Genomic DNA, 14,589 nt, shown 5'->3' on the forward strand with positions numbered 1-14,589 from the left:
AAGGTGTCGCCCTCTTGCGGCTTGATTAGGTTTTGCAGTCATATGTCTTTATTACCTTTCCACATTTTGTCATTGTATAACTACAGATTTCAACATCAACCTCTCAAGGTTTTGCTTTCATTTCCTAACAATGTCATTCTGAATGGCTCTCATCCAATAAAAGTCAGTTTTCAGATTAACATAAATGAGACTGGCCCTTTAAACAAATTATCCACTTGAGCTTTGGATTTCTGCAGCTCCTCCAGAGATACCATGAGCAATCCTGGTTGCTTCCTCTGCTTTCCTTCCTCTGCCTATGAGTTTAGATCAGGTATCAAGAAGCCTTAAAATCCCCTTATCAACATTTCATGTTAATTTATAAAATAAAACTGCAATGAAATACAGCTCTCAAAAAGGCCAATTAAAGGGATCAGCTTCTCTGATTTTACTTTTTTATAGGTCTATATTTGAGTAAATTGAACATTGTTATTTTGTTCTATGAACTACTGATAACATGCTCCAAAACTTTGAGCAAAAATGTTGTATTTATTTGCAGAAAATGAGAAATTGTCAAAATAACAAAAAAAGAAAACAAGTTTATGTTCATTTAGAAACAACAGTAATAATGTTTTAACTCATGAAGAGTTCAGAAATCAATATTTGGTGGAATAACCATGAAGTTTTCAATGGAGTTCATTGCAGTGATCTCTTCATTTTTGCCAGAGCTGTACATGGCGAATTTAAGTTACAATGTGAAAATTGTATTACCTTTAATTTCGCATGTTGAAAAAAGTGTTCAATTAGCTGACTTTTAATCATCTTATTGTTAATTAGCTGCAGTAAAACGTTCTTTCCGATGAATTCACTGTGAATCTACAGTGTCCTCTAGTGACCAAAAGATGGAATTCCCAAAATTGTTTGAAAAAAAAGACAAACAGCTCATTTCTTTAAATTGCATTTTATTTCAAGTGATTCTAAAATGAAAATCCATGAAGTTAAAAAACCTTCAACACTCCATTTATATTTCCAATAGCACACAATACCTACTCAACGCATTCTGGAAATCCCTTTAGGTAGCCACATTTGTATTTAAATGCAGTCATTTAGAGGATGCAAAATGTTACCCAGCTGCAGGTTGTATTTTTCTGCTATGCGGAAGTTTTGTGCAAGGCCTCACTGCGCAGAAAACCCAACTCTGTATATGCAACAGAACCATACAGTTCTGGTCTTCTGTATGAGTAAAATACACCAAACGAACAGAACAAGATGCACTTTAAAATGTGAGTTTGTGAGTTAAGAAAGAACGACAAGGTGTGTGATAGCGTCATACAAAGGTGCCTCACGTAGTTTGCATAAACTTGTTCAGAAAAAGCTGTAAATGTACAGTAGAAAAGAAAAGTCAAGGAATGCACAATAAGCATAACAATATGTGCATTACAGGGCTCAGTGCTGATTTAGAGCAGGAAGACGTCTGATCTCCAGTGGAGGAACTACGACAGCATCTCACGAGTTTTCATGCTACAAACGGATGTTTTTAGAATGTTTCAGTGTAGAGGCAGGTGTCAATGGAGAGGTAGAGAAAAATACAAAAGCACCTCATTCCTCCAAAGCACTTCTACTCCACATTTAACCAGAAAACATGGCTTTCCATTGGTTTTCCTCAACGTCAACTCCCTAGACCTGGTAAAGATCTGTCCTTTGGATCCTGAGAACGTTCCTGTTCAATGTGCTACATCTACTCCTACTGATGTATGTCAATCAAATTCAATTTTATGTCTCCACTTTACAAACTTCTCTCACCTGTCAGGCTGATAGTCGACACGCTGTAGCTGAAACTGAAGCAGCGAAAGTGGAAGAGAGGAACCCTGGTTGTGAAAACATATTCCTGGAACAGGTTCGGATTAACAAAAGAACTTCAGGATCGATACAACAGTCGGGGGTGCACACTTAAAGGGTCACACAACTGAAGGCAGCTTGATTAAAAATGTACATTTACCCAAATATCTCGACTTATGTGTTACAAAGCTTCTGTCAGAAGCTGACGTTTGCTTAAAATAAAACAGAACTCTACAAACCTTTTAGCCAGTACAGGAAAAAAACCCCAAAACAAAACAAAACATTAAGAAATATATATATGCATATATTTTAATCACCAGTAGCACAATTATTGGCACTCCTGTTAATATGTTGTACAATTCCCTTCTGATATTTGCAAAACAAAGAATCTTCTGAAGTTTGTAGCATAAAGAGAGAGTGATCTTTGACCATTCAATGGTCCAGAGACAAGATCTCCAGATTGTCTTGGGTCCTCTCTCAGGTTTCCCTTTCTTTGATCTCCCAGATTCATAGGATTTAGCTCTGGGGGTAGAGATAACCATGGAAAAACGTTTGGTCATTTGTCAGCCAAACCATTTATGTGCTGATTTGGTCATAAACTTTATATTGTGTGGACAGACCCAATGATGCTTTGCAATGTTTGCAGAAACGTTAGAAGAGAAACAGGCTCGCAAAATCACAGACCTTGTGATTCTCAAGCTTACTTAACAGTGTGAGGTGATTTCCCCCGTGTTCATCCTTGTTCCACACCAACTCCATCTGGTGTGTTTGTGCCGAAAAAATCACTCTGAAAACTTTTTTTAACCAAGGCATCACTCACAAACAACTACTTGGCTTGCAGATAGCACTCAATGATTATTCTTGCTTTTTTTTTGCAGTTCTCTAACCCTGACTATCCTTCTTAATTATTGCTCTTAGGGATGGTAAAGGCCAGCTTGGATAGGAGCTTCAGTATTTTATTCTAAGAATTTTCCAACATACGAAGACTTAATGCCATGTTTTTATTGTCTTTTCCATCTTGAAGGGTAGCCAAGGGAAATATTTACATCTCAGGAAACGAAAGTGTATCGATTACTTATGAACTTTTTTAGGAAAACCAGATCATATAAAAAGTAAACTATAAAAACAAAATATTGAGTTATACTCATTTTACATAGTAAATGTGGAATTGCTGATTTCACCAAAAAAGTTTCTTTTATATGCCTGATAATTTTTTCCGCTCCCTGAATAAATTTACTCAAATTATGTAGTAGATTTTAATTTCTTTACTTTTCTGAATGAGATAATGCTCCTGAAATAAAAGCTGAATATATTTTAAGGCTTTTCACATATCTTTGTCAGGGGTGCCAATAGTTGTGAAGGGAAGTATATCTTTATCAGCATCTATATCAGTCAGCCTTTGTAGGAATTTATCTATCTGTATGTTGGATATGGACATAAAGCTGATATTAAGCATCCTAAAAATTTAACTCCAGTAAATTCCTAAACCACAGTAAGAATTAAACACTTTTATTGTATAAAAGTAGCTAAACCTTAAACAAATATGTAGCGGCAGGAAAAGCAAAAATAAAATTATTAATAGGATTAATTGATACTTTAATCCACTGAAATCCAGTACTACAGGTGTCATGTCTACCAGAGCTGCAGAACGTGGCTAAACTGCACCGCGCTGCACACGAGGTGAGAAAAATCTAACAACATGGTGCAATCCTTCTGATCAAAATGAGATAAAATAAAAGCTACAATTGAGATTTTTGCAGATAGTAGAAGATGACTTTGGTTCGTAAGGCTGCAGCTTCCTCTGGATCAAATCAATCAGGTTCAGAAAACCAGATTGTTAGCATCTGCCGAGAATCCTTCACTGACTGCATGAGCAGCTGAACAAGTATTCCTCTGCTGTTTACTCACTCCAGGTAAATCAAGAATTAATCTTTGTTAGTGAGGTTTCTTTCTTGAGCATTTTAACCTGGACTTTGTTATGAATGTCTATTTCAGAACAATTTATGAAAACTCTGGAAGTATCTTGTAGCTAAAACAACTGATTGGACCAGCTGTGGCTTGTTTTTATTACTGCGGTTAGTTGCCTATTTTTTGTATGTGGTTAGTGTAAATATGACAAAAAAAATAAAAATAACAAACAACATTTTCAATGCGCATTTGATACCATAATTGTAAAAAGGCAAATGTGTTTCATCGCTCTGACTTCTCTCTGTTCACATCGCAGAATGAAACCCGTTAGAGTTCATCTCAGCAGTCGGAGTCAGCGCTAACGTTTACGTGCTCGTCATGGTCGCCGTCGCTGGGCTCCTCGTGGTCAACTCCATTCGACTTTATCTGATTTTCCTCATCGGTGCTGTGGAGCAGAGACAGAAGAGACACCATTATTTGATTTAGTGTCCAAAACCACTTTCAAAAGTATTCATATCCCTTGAAATAAAGGTGCAGTCCACCTTACTCTTGCACCCCTAAAACAAAAGCAGTATACCTTTAGAAGTCACTTAATTAGTAAACAGGTCAGAGAAGAGATAACAATGGGAGAACTGCAGCAATTCACAACTCTCCTGAATAAGCTTTAGTTGAGACAACACTCTAGCATCCTTGTGCTTATGGCGAGAAGAAAGCCACTGGTAAAAAGAAAAACACAGCAAGTCCAATTTGCAGTTTTAAACATGGTAGAGGAATTATCATGCTTGTGGGTTCTGCTTTTCTCTAGCAGGGACAGGAAAGCTGCTCAGAAATGAAGGGAGGATGGAACAAGCTAAATGCAAATCTGGAAGGCTGTCAAAGACACAACTGGGAGTCAAAAACATACATCTAAGGCTTAAGTGCGCTTTAATTTTAATCTTAAAGCTTATTATTTCGAATGGTCTAGTCAAATCAAGACCTAAATCAGACTAAGAATTGGTGGAAAGAATTAGAAATTGATGTTCACAGATGCTAATCCTCCAATCTGACTGATCTTAAATGACTGTGTCAAGAATAATAGAAAAAACTACACAGCATAGATGTGCATCGTTGCTAAAGACAAACCCCAACAACAGTTCACTGGTTCCAGTACCGACGCTGGTGGCTGAATAAAACTGATCGGTTAGCATGTGACAACTCAAGGCTCTACATATTAAAAACAAACTGATCATTTGTTCCTCGTATTACAGACGCTGGGATGCTTCACCTGCTGATGCAGCCATTGCTGACCGGAGACTCTGACATTTCCTTTTCAGACAGAGAGCTGCAGGATCTCCTCTCCAGGTCAGAGCGCTTCCTTGGGGCCACCGCGGGCCCTGGCCCGGAGCCCCTTCTGTCTGGACTGACCCGGATGATTCCTGTCGTCTCAGAGGGGGCGCTCTGGCCGCTCGCTCCCTCTGAATCTTTGCCCGAATCGCTGCTGGTGCGTCTGCCATTCAAGCTGTCAAAAGAAGAGACGTGGCTCATCTGGCCCTCACGTTCATCTGGAGGTGGAAAGGAGAAACAAAAACACAGATGTATTTCTGCCCAAAGGACAGAAACTATGGGGTCGTTGCTATTCACTATTGAACAGGAGATGATGGGTATCTAAGGTTACATTCACACAGCAACTTTACCACAGCAGTGTGAACTCCTGAATCTGTGCCACTTCCATTTTTTTTACTAAATCGGTTAAGAATCCGGTCATTTTTAAAGAGTTTGAAGTCTGAGTTGCCATGTCACTTTTTATCCAACTTTGATGTAACATATGTCATAATTCTGCACCAGAAAAAGCCAGATACAATGGTTGAAAATTATAATTACAAAAATTACGAACTTATGAAAGAAGTCTGTGTCGCTGAAGTGCGTCACATCACAATCCCACCACTCATGGCTCTGACTATACATCCAAACACACTTCTCTGAAGAACTTATAGTCAGAGCTCCATAAAAGACCTCCGCCAGTAGTTGTGCTTTCTTTTTATTAGTTTTCTTCATCTTGTTTTGTTATTGCGACAATACTCGGCTCACACTTTAAATTGATCCAAAGACTGCGGAAGTAATAATCTACAATATTATTTCTGTAAACAATGCGTTGCAGTGTGACGTCTATGTTCTTTTTCTGTACATGTGAGTCGCTTTGGTGACGTAAAATGCTCACAGAAGCTCGACTGGTGTTGGATTTAGGTAGTAGTGTGAATGACCACATTATTAATTATGACACTGATTAATAATGTCTTGCTGTGTGAATGAAGCATAAGGCTGGGCTTCTGGCTGGATGGATGGGTTCACCTCCTGATCCGGCCTCTCCAGCCTTGTTGCGCCGGCGCCTCAGGATGACCTCCAGCTCGCTGTCCTTCTTCGCCGGTGGAGATGGTCCCGACGGTCCAGATGGTCCTGATGGTCCTGATGGTCCAGACTCTTGGGAGCCTCGGCTGGGACTCCTCTTCACCGTCTCCTTGAGCAGAACGGAAATGTCACAGCATTAACGGACAGCGTATTCACTCGGATGAAAGTACATCTACCATTTATGTCTCTCTAACTCGTTGGTCAAACTAAAGTGAACATAAACTCTACAGAAACTAAAAAAGAAATAAAATATTCAAATCTGAAACCAAATCTTGAACACTTGGTATAATATGTCTTTTACCAGGATGCATTTTAGTTCGTCCATGGCGCTTTCCTGCTGCTTCTCCTCACAGGGTGGAGGCTGCAGGGGAAAAAAACCCCAAAAGTTTGTGATTTCCTACTTTTCACATTATTAGAGTATAATCTTAAGATAACAATGTCTGAGAAAAATACTTTTCGTGTGTTTTAATGATTAAAAAGCTTTGAGATGCCGCAAAATGTTCCACTTTAATGTAATTTAAGCAGAGTTAGGTTGCTGGGTTTAGAGCGACTGCAGGTAGGAATGATCTGACTGTCCTGATTGATGCAAACATCAATATACTCACTTTCACTGCTATTCTCTTTTGCAGCACAAAAAAATGAAAGCAGAAAGGAAAGAGAAGAGACAGAGAACAATCAGAGTCCTAAGAGAATCATTAGACATCCTGGTCTTTATAACAAGATGAGAACCAGGACAGAAGAGGAAAAAAACAGCAATCTGGGTTTCCCTGCTTGAGATTTGAGACTTTATTAGCATAATAAAAGCTCCGACAGCAGGAAAATACAAGCAACACCCGAAAAAAAAAACACACACACAATATGAGACAACAGTGGCATATTGACAGAAGACAAAGAGCCCATTCACACCTGGTGCTAACATTCATCCCCAGCAATCTGATCGTGTCCTGGCAGGGTTGGAGACGCTTCTTATCCCAGACCACCCTGGGAGGAGGTATCTGCTTTAGTTCAGTGATGTAATCCGTTTTGAAGGACCACCCACTGACCCTCCTCAGCCAGCAGCGTTATCTGGGTGTCACAATGCCGTCTACAGACAGCAGCTGGGCAATTTCAAAGCAATAGCTCATGATTTCTTCAAATGATTTTTTTTTTGTCAAACATTTTAGAAACTTGCTCAAATTATCTTCATCTAAAAACAGAACTTGAGATGAATTGTCACAATAGATTGCAGGATGCAGTATGGTTGAGTTTTCTCTGCAGTGTGACTATTTCTGAGCTGATTGTCGGCCTCCTGCTGCGGTAACTGTGCTGTAAAATGCCCTCTGTCAGTTACATTACAGTACAAGCTCTACAGCAGAGCGCCACATGTTTACTGACTTAGTAGCACAATGTGTGCAATGAAAGTGTGGAGAGGAGCTGCATCAAGTCATCAGATGATTTTATTTTTACTGGCTTATTGACAATAAAGTCAGTGTCTGGAGGGGCCATCACAGAGTCCTGACCTCAGTTATTTGACCTTAGATCAAATACAAGTCCAGTTTTTTTGAAAATAGATGCTGTTCTCACCTTACTCTCCTGACTTTTGACGGGTCGCAGGACGACCCCATGTTTGATTCGCTCCATCATCTCATTCACCGCCTTCACCTTGACATCGTCCACGCCTTCAGCAGCTGCCGACACCGAGAGAGAAGATTATGACTTATTTATATGACAACCAGACAGGAGTAATTGGGAAACACAGACGGAAAACCCAAATGTGCAAATTGAAAACCCATAGGGACGATTACATGTCACTACAGAAACAGTAACAATTCCAAAATAAAAGCTGATTAAATAAGTGATCTGTCACTAGACTGGATCATGAAGCAAAGGAATAAGGTGCTGGCTGACTGGCTGGTGAATGGAAACTATAAATCAATTCTCACCTGGAGTTGGCTCCACTTTTGCTTTGGAGCCTTTGGATGACTTCCTCATGATGGCAATCAGAGAACTAAGAAACAGAAAATCTCATTAGATTTTCTGTTCACTTGTTATCTGACCTGCTTGTGAATATTTTCTGTCAGTTTTTTTATGTTTAAAGTTTAAACGCAGAAAATAAGATGTGCTGCTGCATCGCAACCCCCCCCCCCCCCACACACACACTGTGATACTTCTAAGTATCTGCTGTTTGTTGAGAAGTCTCACCTGAGGGGGTTGCATCTGGAGGGGGGTGGAGGTGGCGGAGGAGGTGGCGGGGGAGGAGGGGGTGGAGGCGGCTGTGGAGGAGGTGCGGGAGGCGGCGCCACCCCAGGTTCTGGGGGAGGGAGGCTGGTGCTGTCTGTAGTCTTTTTCTGGGCCTCCTGGAGCTCATGGACTGTGAGGAGACGGCAGATCAAACCACAACCTCAGTCACTATCACTGTCAGACGGCTAATAAATACCACAGATACGGCAAGGAGATGGTTAGAGATAATTTCTGCAGAATATTAATGAACACATTAACACTGGAAGCCATGCAACCCATTAAAAGAAGGTTGTACTTTTGAATTCTTATGTAATATTTAATATTAGCTAAAGTCAGCTGGTGGTTTAGGTCCTGTGTGACCTCAGCAACATTGAACTGCTTCTCATGCAGCTCAGGGGTCAAAAATGTGTGTCAGCATCAGTGAAATCAACAACTGTTACATAAATGCACAACTGCATCACTTTATTTTGCCTTCTATCAACAGATTCATGACCTTACATCTGATAATCTTATAATTTCAAATTACAGCTTTAACTTTCATGTAAATTCTTATTATTTTCCTTTTTAGAAAAACAATTTTGGATGGATGGAATTTTTGAGTTATTTTCAGGAAACAGTATTTTCTGTTGCTATGCAGATTTTAATTACAGCACTATTCTGTCTGCTCTTTTTTTAGCCCACAAACGATATTATCTCCACTTCCACCCACCTCTTTTCTCCAGGTCCTCGTTCTTCTTCTCTATCTGCTCCAGACGTCCCTCCACCTCCTTCTTCTCCACCTCCAGCAGCTCCAGCTGCCTCTGTAGGTCTTGCAGCTGTTTCTTCACACAGCTTTCCTGAAGCTGGGCCTCCAGACTCTGCACCTACACAAATAGAAAAGTCAGACAGATGTAGAGCCGGGTTAAAGAGGTCTGCTATTAGCCCTTAGGCTTTCAGCATCATGCAACACTGATTATTTAGATTGGTGCTAGTCCTAAAGCTAAGGCTGATTTCATTGCATAGATCAAACAAACTGTATGGAGCAATCTATTTTCTTTTCATCTAGTGTTTAGTGAGTCAATCAAATTCTCAACAGAATTTGAAGCACAAATAAAAGGTCAAATGGATTCAGGTGCATTTCCACAACTTAAAATGTCATTTAAATTTTTATTTACTTCAGTAACTTAACTCAGAGTGTTTTACAATATTTGACCTCAATACTCAGTGCTGCTTTACATGAATTATTATACCTATATGCAGCGTGGCATCAGCCTGTGGTTCTGCTGGCGTTGTTCAAGTAACGACCTTGCATTGTATGACCTGTTGCACGTAGTGTTTCTGATTTAAGAAAAAGGCTTATTACTGCTCTTCTACAACTCCCTTTTGCTGCAGGAAAATTTTACACACTTTTGTCATTTTCATTTGAAATGTGAATATCTGCCTGATTCATTGAGAGCTTTAGGTTTGCACTCGTTGCAGCGGCAAACACGTCATAAAGATCGACAAATCCTACCCTCTCCTGACATTAAGAGTAAGGCAGCAGGAAATAAAGAGGCTTCTGGATTTACCTTCTGCTGATGCTGCAGACGCTCCTCCTCCAGGGTTTTAGTGATAGCAGCGACGTCTTCCAGAGCTTTCAGCAGCTGAATGCTGGGTTCAGCACTCTGCAGCAGCAGCATGCTCTGCCTATTGGCCTCCTTCTGCTTAACAAGCATCTGAAACCCCCCCCCCCAAAAAAAAAAAACAGGAGGCAGCAGAGACAGAGAAAAAAGGCAATTACTAGAAAGAAAAGAGGAAACGTGCATTAGCCCTTTTGCCATCATTTTCATTTATCAACTATGTTCAAAGTTTGTATGAAACACCAGATATAGGGCCTTTCTCAGGTTATTATCACACATCAAATTCCAACATGGCAATTCGGATCACAGCTGCAACATTTGGCAACTCATCACTCAGATTATACAAGCAATTATTAGGTTGGTCTCAAAAATTATGAATTACAGTAGACTGAGGGAATAGCTGCAGCTACTGCGTTTCCACCACTTCTGCTAAATGTCTAAGAACAGTTTGAATATTATTTCCTACAGTTTTAATCCAGTGTTTCTGTAACCCCCTTCTTTACCTCGTGTGCATATGTCTCAGCTTTGACTCTGAGGTCCTGCTCCAAATCAAGCTGCTCCTTCATTCCTTCATACTCCTGAGCTGCCATCATAGAGACTGTAGAAACACACAGAGTATATGAGGTTAAACCACAAACATAGCATTAATGTCAAATTTAACATGCTACTAACTTACTAACTGCTCATACTGTCTTCACTCTTCATCATGAATGTTCTCAAAATATGGGAAATAGTTTTTTTTTTTAGTTGAAGTTTTGTGTCGTAAATTTGTGATCTGTCTCAAGACATAAGAGCTGAAAAGTGTATAGTTGCCTAAAACTAGTCTGCTCATGGTGTATTTAGGTTATTTATGATCTATTATCTAATTAAGTTGCTTGTAAACTCATAAGTTCCTTCGACTGTGACTTACCTCTGTTAAATCTCTTGATTGTTTTGCTTTGTTGCTCAACTGTTTCACGAAGCTGTTTCATCTCCTCTTGACTTTTCTCAGACTGGTGAGAGAAAACGAAAACGCCATGAACTCAGCATCACTTAAAGAAGAAGTGAGGAGTCAAAACATTTCATAAGAGGAGGGCGTGTGTATAGATCTGTTCTCACCTGTGTGGTCAACTCTTCGATCTGTCTCTGCTGTTCGTGAATCTGACAGACAAAACCTTTCTTCTCCTCCAGTAAACCGTTTACCGTCTCTCTCAACTCTGCAGGAACAACGTTTTGCAGTTTTCAAAATGTGTTATTTATTTATTAAACGAAATTACCCCCCTAAACTGGTAATGAGTGACAGTGAGTTTTTATGTCACTGTGGAGATATTTTGATCCAGTATCTTTGCAGGATTGTTTTACTTTATGACTTTCTGGATGAGTGAATGATGTGCTCTTGGAGTGATTACTTTTTCAAATAGACCCAAGTTCATTTAGATAGGCTTTTCCTCATAATAAATAAAATCGTCACTTCATAAGGTGAATTAAACTAAAGGCAAACAGAAAGATAAAGGAGTCTGGAGAATGTGATATTATGAAAATGAACATATCAAGGACGCGAGGCTTTGGTGAGACACACAATGTCAGGCCATTTTGGCTAAAAATATGCAGTTTGGTGTTACCTTTAACCTGTTGCTGGCACTGAGAGAAGGTGTCAGGACTGTTTCCCACTGAATCTGCAGAGTCTCCGTCAGCTTCGAGCGCAATGCAGTCAGAGATGCTTGGCAGCAGTTCATCCAAACAAGGCCGAGACGAAAGGCTCAGGTACTTCAATTTTCTGTTCTCACAATTTAGCTGCAAATCAAGGATAACAGGGATTAACAGTAAGAGGCCTGTTCTGCAACTAAATTCAGGAGCATTCTGGTTCAACCATTTACTTTTTACGTCACTTTAATAAATCCAGTCGCTTTCACATTAACACAAAGATGATATAATGAGAACGTCTCTGCAGAGTCATCCTGACTCATCTGTTTGCCCCCATTCTCTGGCCTGCGCCAACTGACAATGCTGATTATCTTGCATTGATTACTGAGTGTTAAGGTGTGAGACAAACCTTAGTGGCCAGGGCCTCTGCATTCTCTCGACAAGACTTCTCAATCTCGAGCTGAGTCTGCAGAACGCCCACCTCCTCAATCACCATCTGAGAAACTAGTGAGAAACACACAGAGACAGACACTCTCTAATGTAGGTGTCCACTGCCGCAGCACAAAGCATCCCACAATATCATACAAAGAATTATTGGGAGGTTTGGTGCTTTTACATAAATTTCAGTCTAGTTCTGACAATTTTCACAGGATGTTTATGATTTGTTAAGCCTCCTTGGTCTGACCCATGTTTGTTCCGGCATAAAGAAGCCTAATGTCGAAACATAACAGAAAACTTAATGAACTTGTTTTGAATTGGATGTTTGAAACTTTGTTACCTGCAAACTGACATGAAAGATTTGTTCCCAACTCTTTAGTTTAGCTAAAAGTTGAGTTTCATTGTGAAAAACATGATCCCCAGAATTCCCATTCTGATCTGTAGAAGACTTAAAAGGCTATTGATTTCACAGATCTGTATTCATATGCCTTTCTTAGGCTTCAAACAGGTTTTAACATCAGCTCATCAAAGATCCATGAGGATAAATTTCCTCAATAGAGTCCTGAAGAAAACTTTCTACTGAAACCTCTTTAGACTGTCACAATATGACAGTCACACATTGCCATGTTGTCTGTTGCTACTTCTGTTCTCATACTCATGAACGAATCAACTTTTTAAGTTTCCCAAAGCCGTTACAGATTAAGAAAGTCAGGCAAGATGTACAGACACTTTATGATTTCAAGAAATGCATATATACATATAAAAAACAGCAAAGGTTATCAAGCATCAGAACAATTTCTGGAAAACGATTAATGAAAACCTCATTGCAAATACAGCAGCAAGAAGCAAGTAGGTCCAATGAGTAGTGAGTTTGAAAAGAAGTAATTATTGCACACAGTTCTGTAGGCTACATTTAAGAAGCAGAAAATTGATCTAAAACAAAAAGTAAGGATCCTTCTGGACAGATTGGTTATCAACTTGGTGCTGAAAACCAGTTCATCTTCAGAGATTTGCTACTCCTCAGTTATTTTAGAATGACCTAAATATGGAGGAAATCCAGGTTAAAACTACAGCAGTCACTGAATAACTATTCCAGTTAGTAAAGAGGCTGTTTTAATCTAAATCTTTCTAAAATCCTGAGCTTTGGATCAACGTACCTTTATCTTCCTTTATGACCACGGCATTGGGATCCATCACTAACTGGTGACTCTTCAAACAGAAAGCATGTGGATTTCTCTTTTCATAGCTCTCCAGTGGGTTTGAGAAAGTTCTTCACTCCTGACTGACTGATGGGGAGTTTCTGTATTAGAAACCTTTGTTGGTCGGTACACTTTCAGAGTTGCTGAAATCCTGTGACCCACCCACCAATCTGTGGATCATCTAGATCTTTGTCATCCATGACTTGTTATCTGCCTCCCCAAAATGTTTCAGTCACGTGATTCATGGTGACAATGGTTGTGAAAGCACCCAAAGAGCAAAAGTGTTTGATAAGATAAAAGGAAAGGCCGTCACTTCTGACAAATTGTAGCTTTTCCACTTCACAACCAGTATGCCTTTAGCTTTATGTGGAGTCAAACAGGCAGAGGCTGAAGATCAAATGTGTTTATAATGTGTTTATAATCCAATTATAAATCTTAATGTAATCAAGATACATTTCTGAATTAGTCTTTTAGTCGTGAAAATCCTTTAGTCGAGATTTAAGTGCTGTATGAATCAACTAGAAGCAGGAAATGGGAGTAGCAAAAGAGAAGGACAAGACTTTGAGGAAATGAAACCAGTTTCATTTGATGGGATGAAAATCTTTTAAAGGGATCAGCTGCAGGAAAACACACTGACTGAATGAAAAACAAAAGATTATTCAGCTGTGAAAAGAAGAAACATCAAGTGGTATTACAGGTTAAAGACAGTCTTGATTTAAAATTTTGAGGATGTTTCTACTGTAAAATTCATCTGAGTTATGAAGTTTGACATAGGACTGGATTTCCTTAAACCCCGTTACTTCATATGCCAGAAATTTTCCAAGCTTATTCCCATTGCTTTTTTGGAAATAATAAGTCACAGCACAATTTCCCCAAAACTCCAGATCAGTTCACCATATCACACCAACATTTCTTTATGGTCTGCCCCTCTATACTTTATGGTTAAGTCTGGACCTAACCATAGCTTAGCTGTTGGTTTTTCTTGCTAGTTAGGTATAGTCATGAACTGTAATCATTAATAATAATAAAATACTCAAATTTCACAAATATGTTCACAGTTACCTATGATTTGATTGAAAGTGTTTCTTTTTCCTGTTGGTTTGTGTCTACTTCTGCAACGTATTGCATTGTATTCCCCCGATCCGACCAAAAGAACTGTGAGCAACCCCCCACTGGAAGGTATCATGTACGGGTTTGCAAAACAACATTTTCTTGTAGAGCAGAGTATAGAAAATAACTTAAAAATTGTATAAATGAACGTGACAAATGGATCTTGTATGTATTGGTTAAAGTCAGCTGCAAAATGGCCATATGTGCCAAACTCTTTGTTGTGATTTTGTATGTGTTTGTAATAAACTAAAAACTGTGAAGATAAGAAAACAAACAGGGTGAGATAAGTTTTA

At 39.3% G+C, this 14,589-nt stretch overlaps 1 protein-coding gene across 6 annotated transcripts in view; it reads right to left on the bottom strand.

The window, feature by feature from the left end:
- Positions 1 to 921: 921 nt before the first annotated feature.
- shtn3 (shootin 3) overlaps positions 922 to 14,589 on the bottom strand; it is a 34,168-nt gene continuing 20,500 nt past the window's right edge. For 2 of the 6 annotated variants that reach the window (XM_008420475.3, XM_008420480.3), the window contains 15 exons: positions 11,959 to 12,053; positions 11,528 to 11,699; positions 11,025 to 11,122; positions 10,837 to 10,918; positions 10,430 to 10,524; positions 9,876 to 10,022; positions 9,038 to 9,191; positions 8,290 to 8,458; positions 8,031 to 8,095; positions 7,672 to 7,775; positions 6,714 to 6,728; positions 6,410 to 6,469; positions 6,052 to 6,217; positions 4,988 to 5,264; positions 922 to 4,168 (listed from right to left, as the gene is read on the bottom strand). In XM_008420475.3, the coding sequence (XP_008418697.1) occupies positions 4,063 to 4,168; positions 4,988 to 5,264; positions 6,052 to 6,217; positions 6,410 to 6,469; positions 6,714 to 6,728; positions 7,672 to 7,775; positions 8,031 to 8,095; positions 8,290 to 8,458; positions 9,038 to 9,191; positions 9,876 to 10,022; positions 10,430 to 10,524; positions 10,837 to 10,918; positions 11,025 to 11,122; positions 11,528 to 11,699; positions 11,959 to 12,053 (1,805 nt within the window). In that variant the 3' untranslated portion in view covers positions 922 to 4,062. Of the gene's footprint in view, positions 4,169 to 4,987; positions 5,265 to 6,051; positions 6,218 to 6,409; positions 6,470 to 6,713; positions 6,729 to 7,671; positions 7,776 to 8,030; positions 8,096 to 8,289; positions 8,459 to 9,037; positions 9,192 to 9,875; positions 10,023 to 10,429; positions 10,525 to 10,836; positions 10,919 to 11,024; positions 11,123 to 11,527; positions 11,700 to 11,958; positions 12,054 to 13,144; positions 13,508 to 14,589 lie in introns of those variants that run through there. The other 4 variants (XM_008420479.3, XM_008420476.3, XM_008420478.3 and 1 more) reach the window with 4 other exon arrangements.

Source organism: Poecilia reticulata, chromosome 10, assembly GCF_904066995.2.
Source record: "Poecilia reticulata chromosome 10, P_reticulata-male-v2, whole genome shotgun sequence".
Taxonomy (NCBI): Eukaryota; Metazoa; Chordata; class Actinopteri; order Cyprinodontiformes; family Poeciliidae; genus Poecilia; species Poecilia reticulata.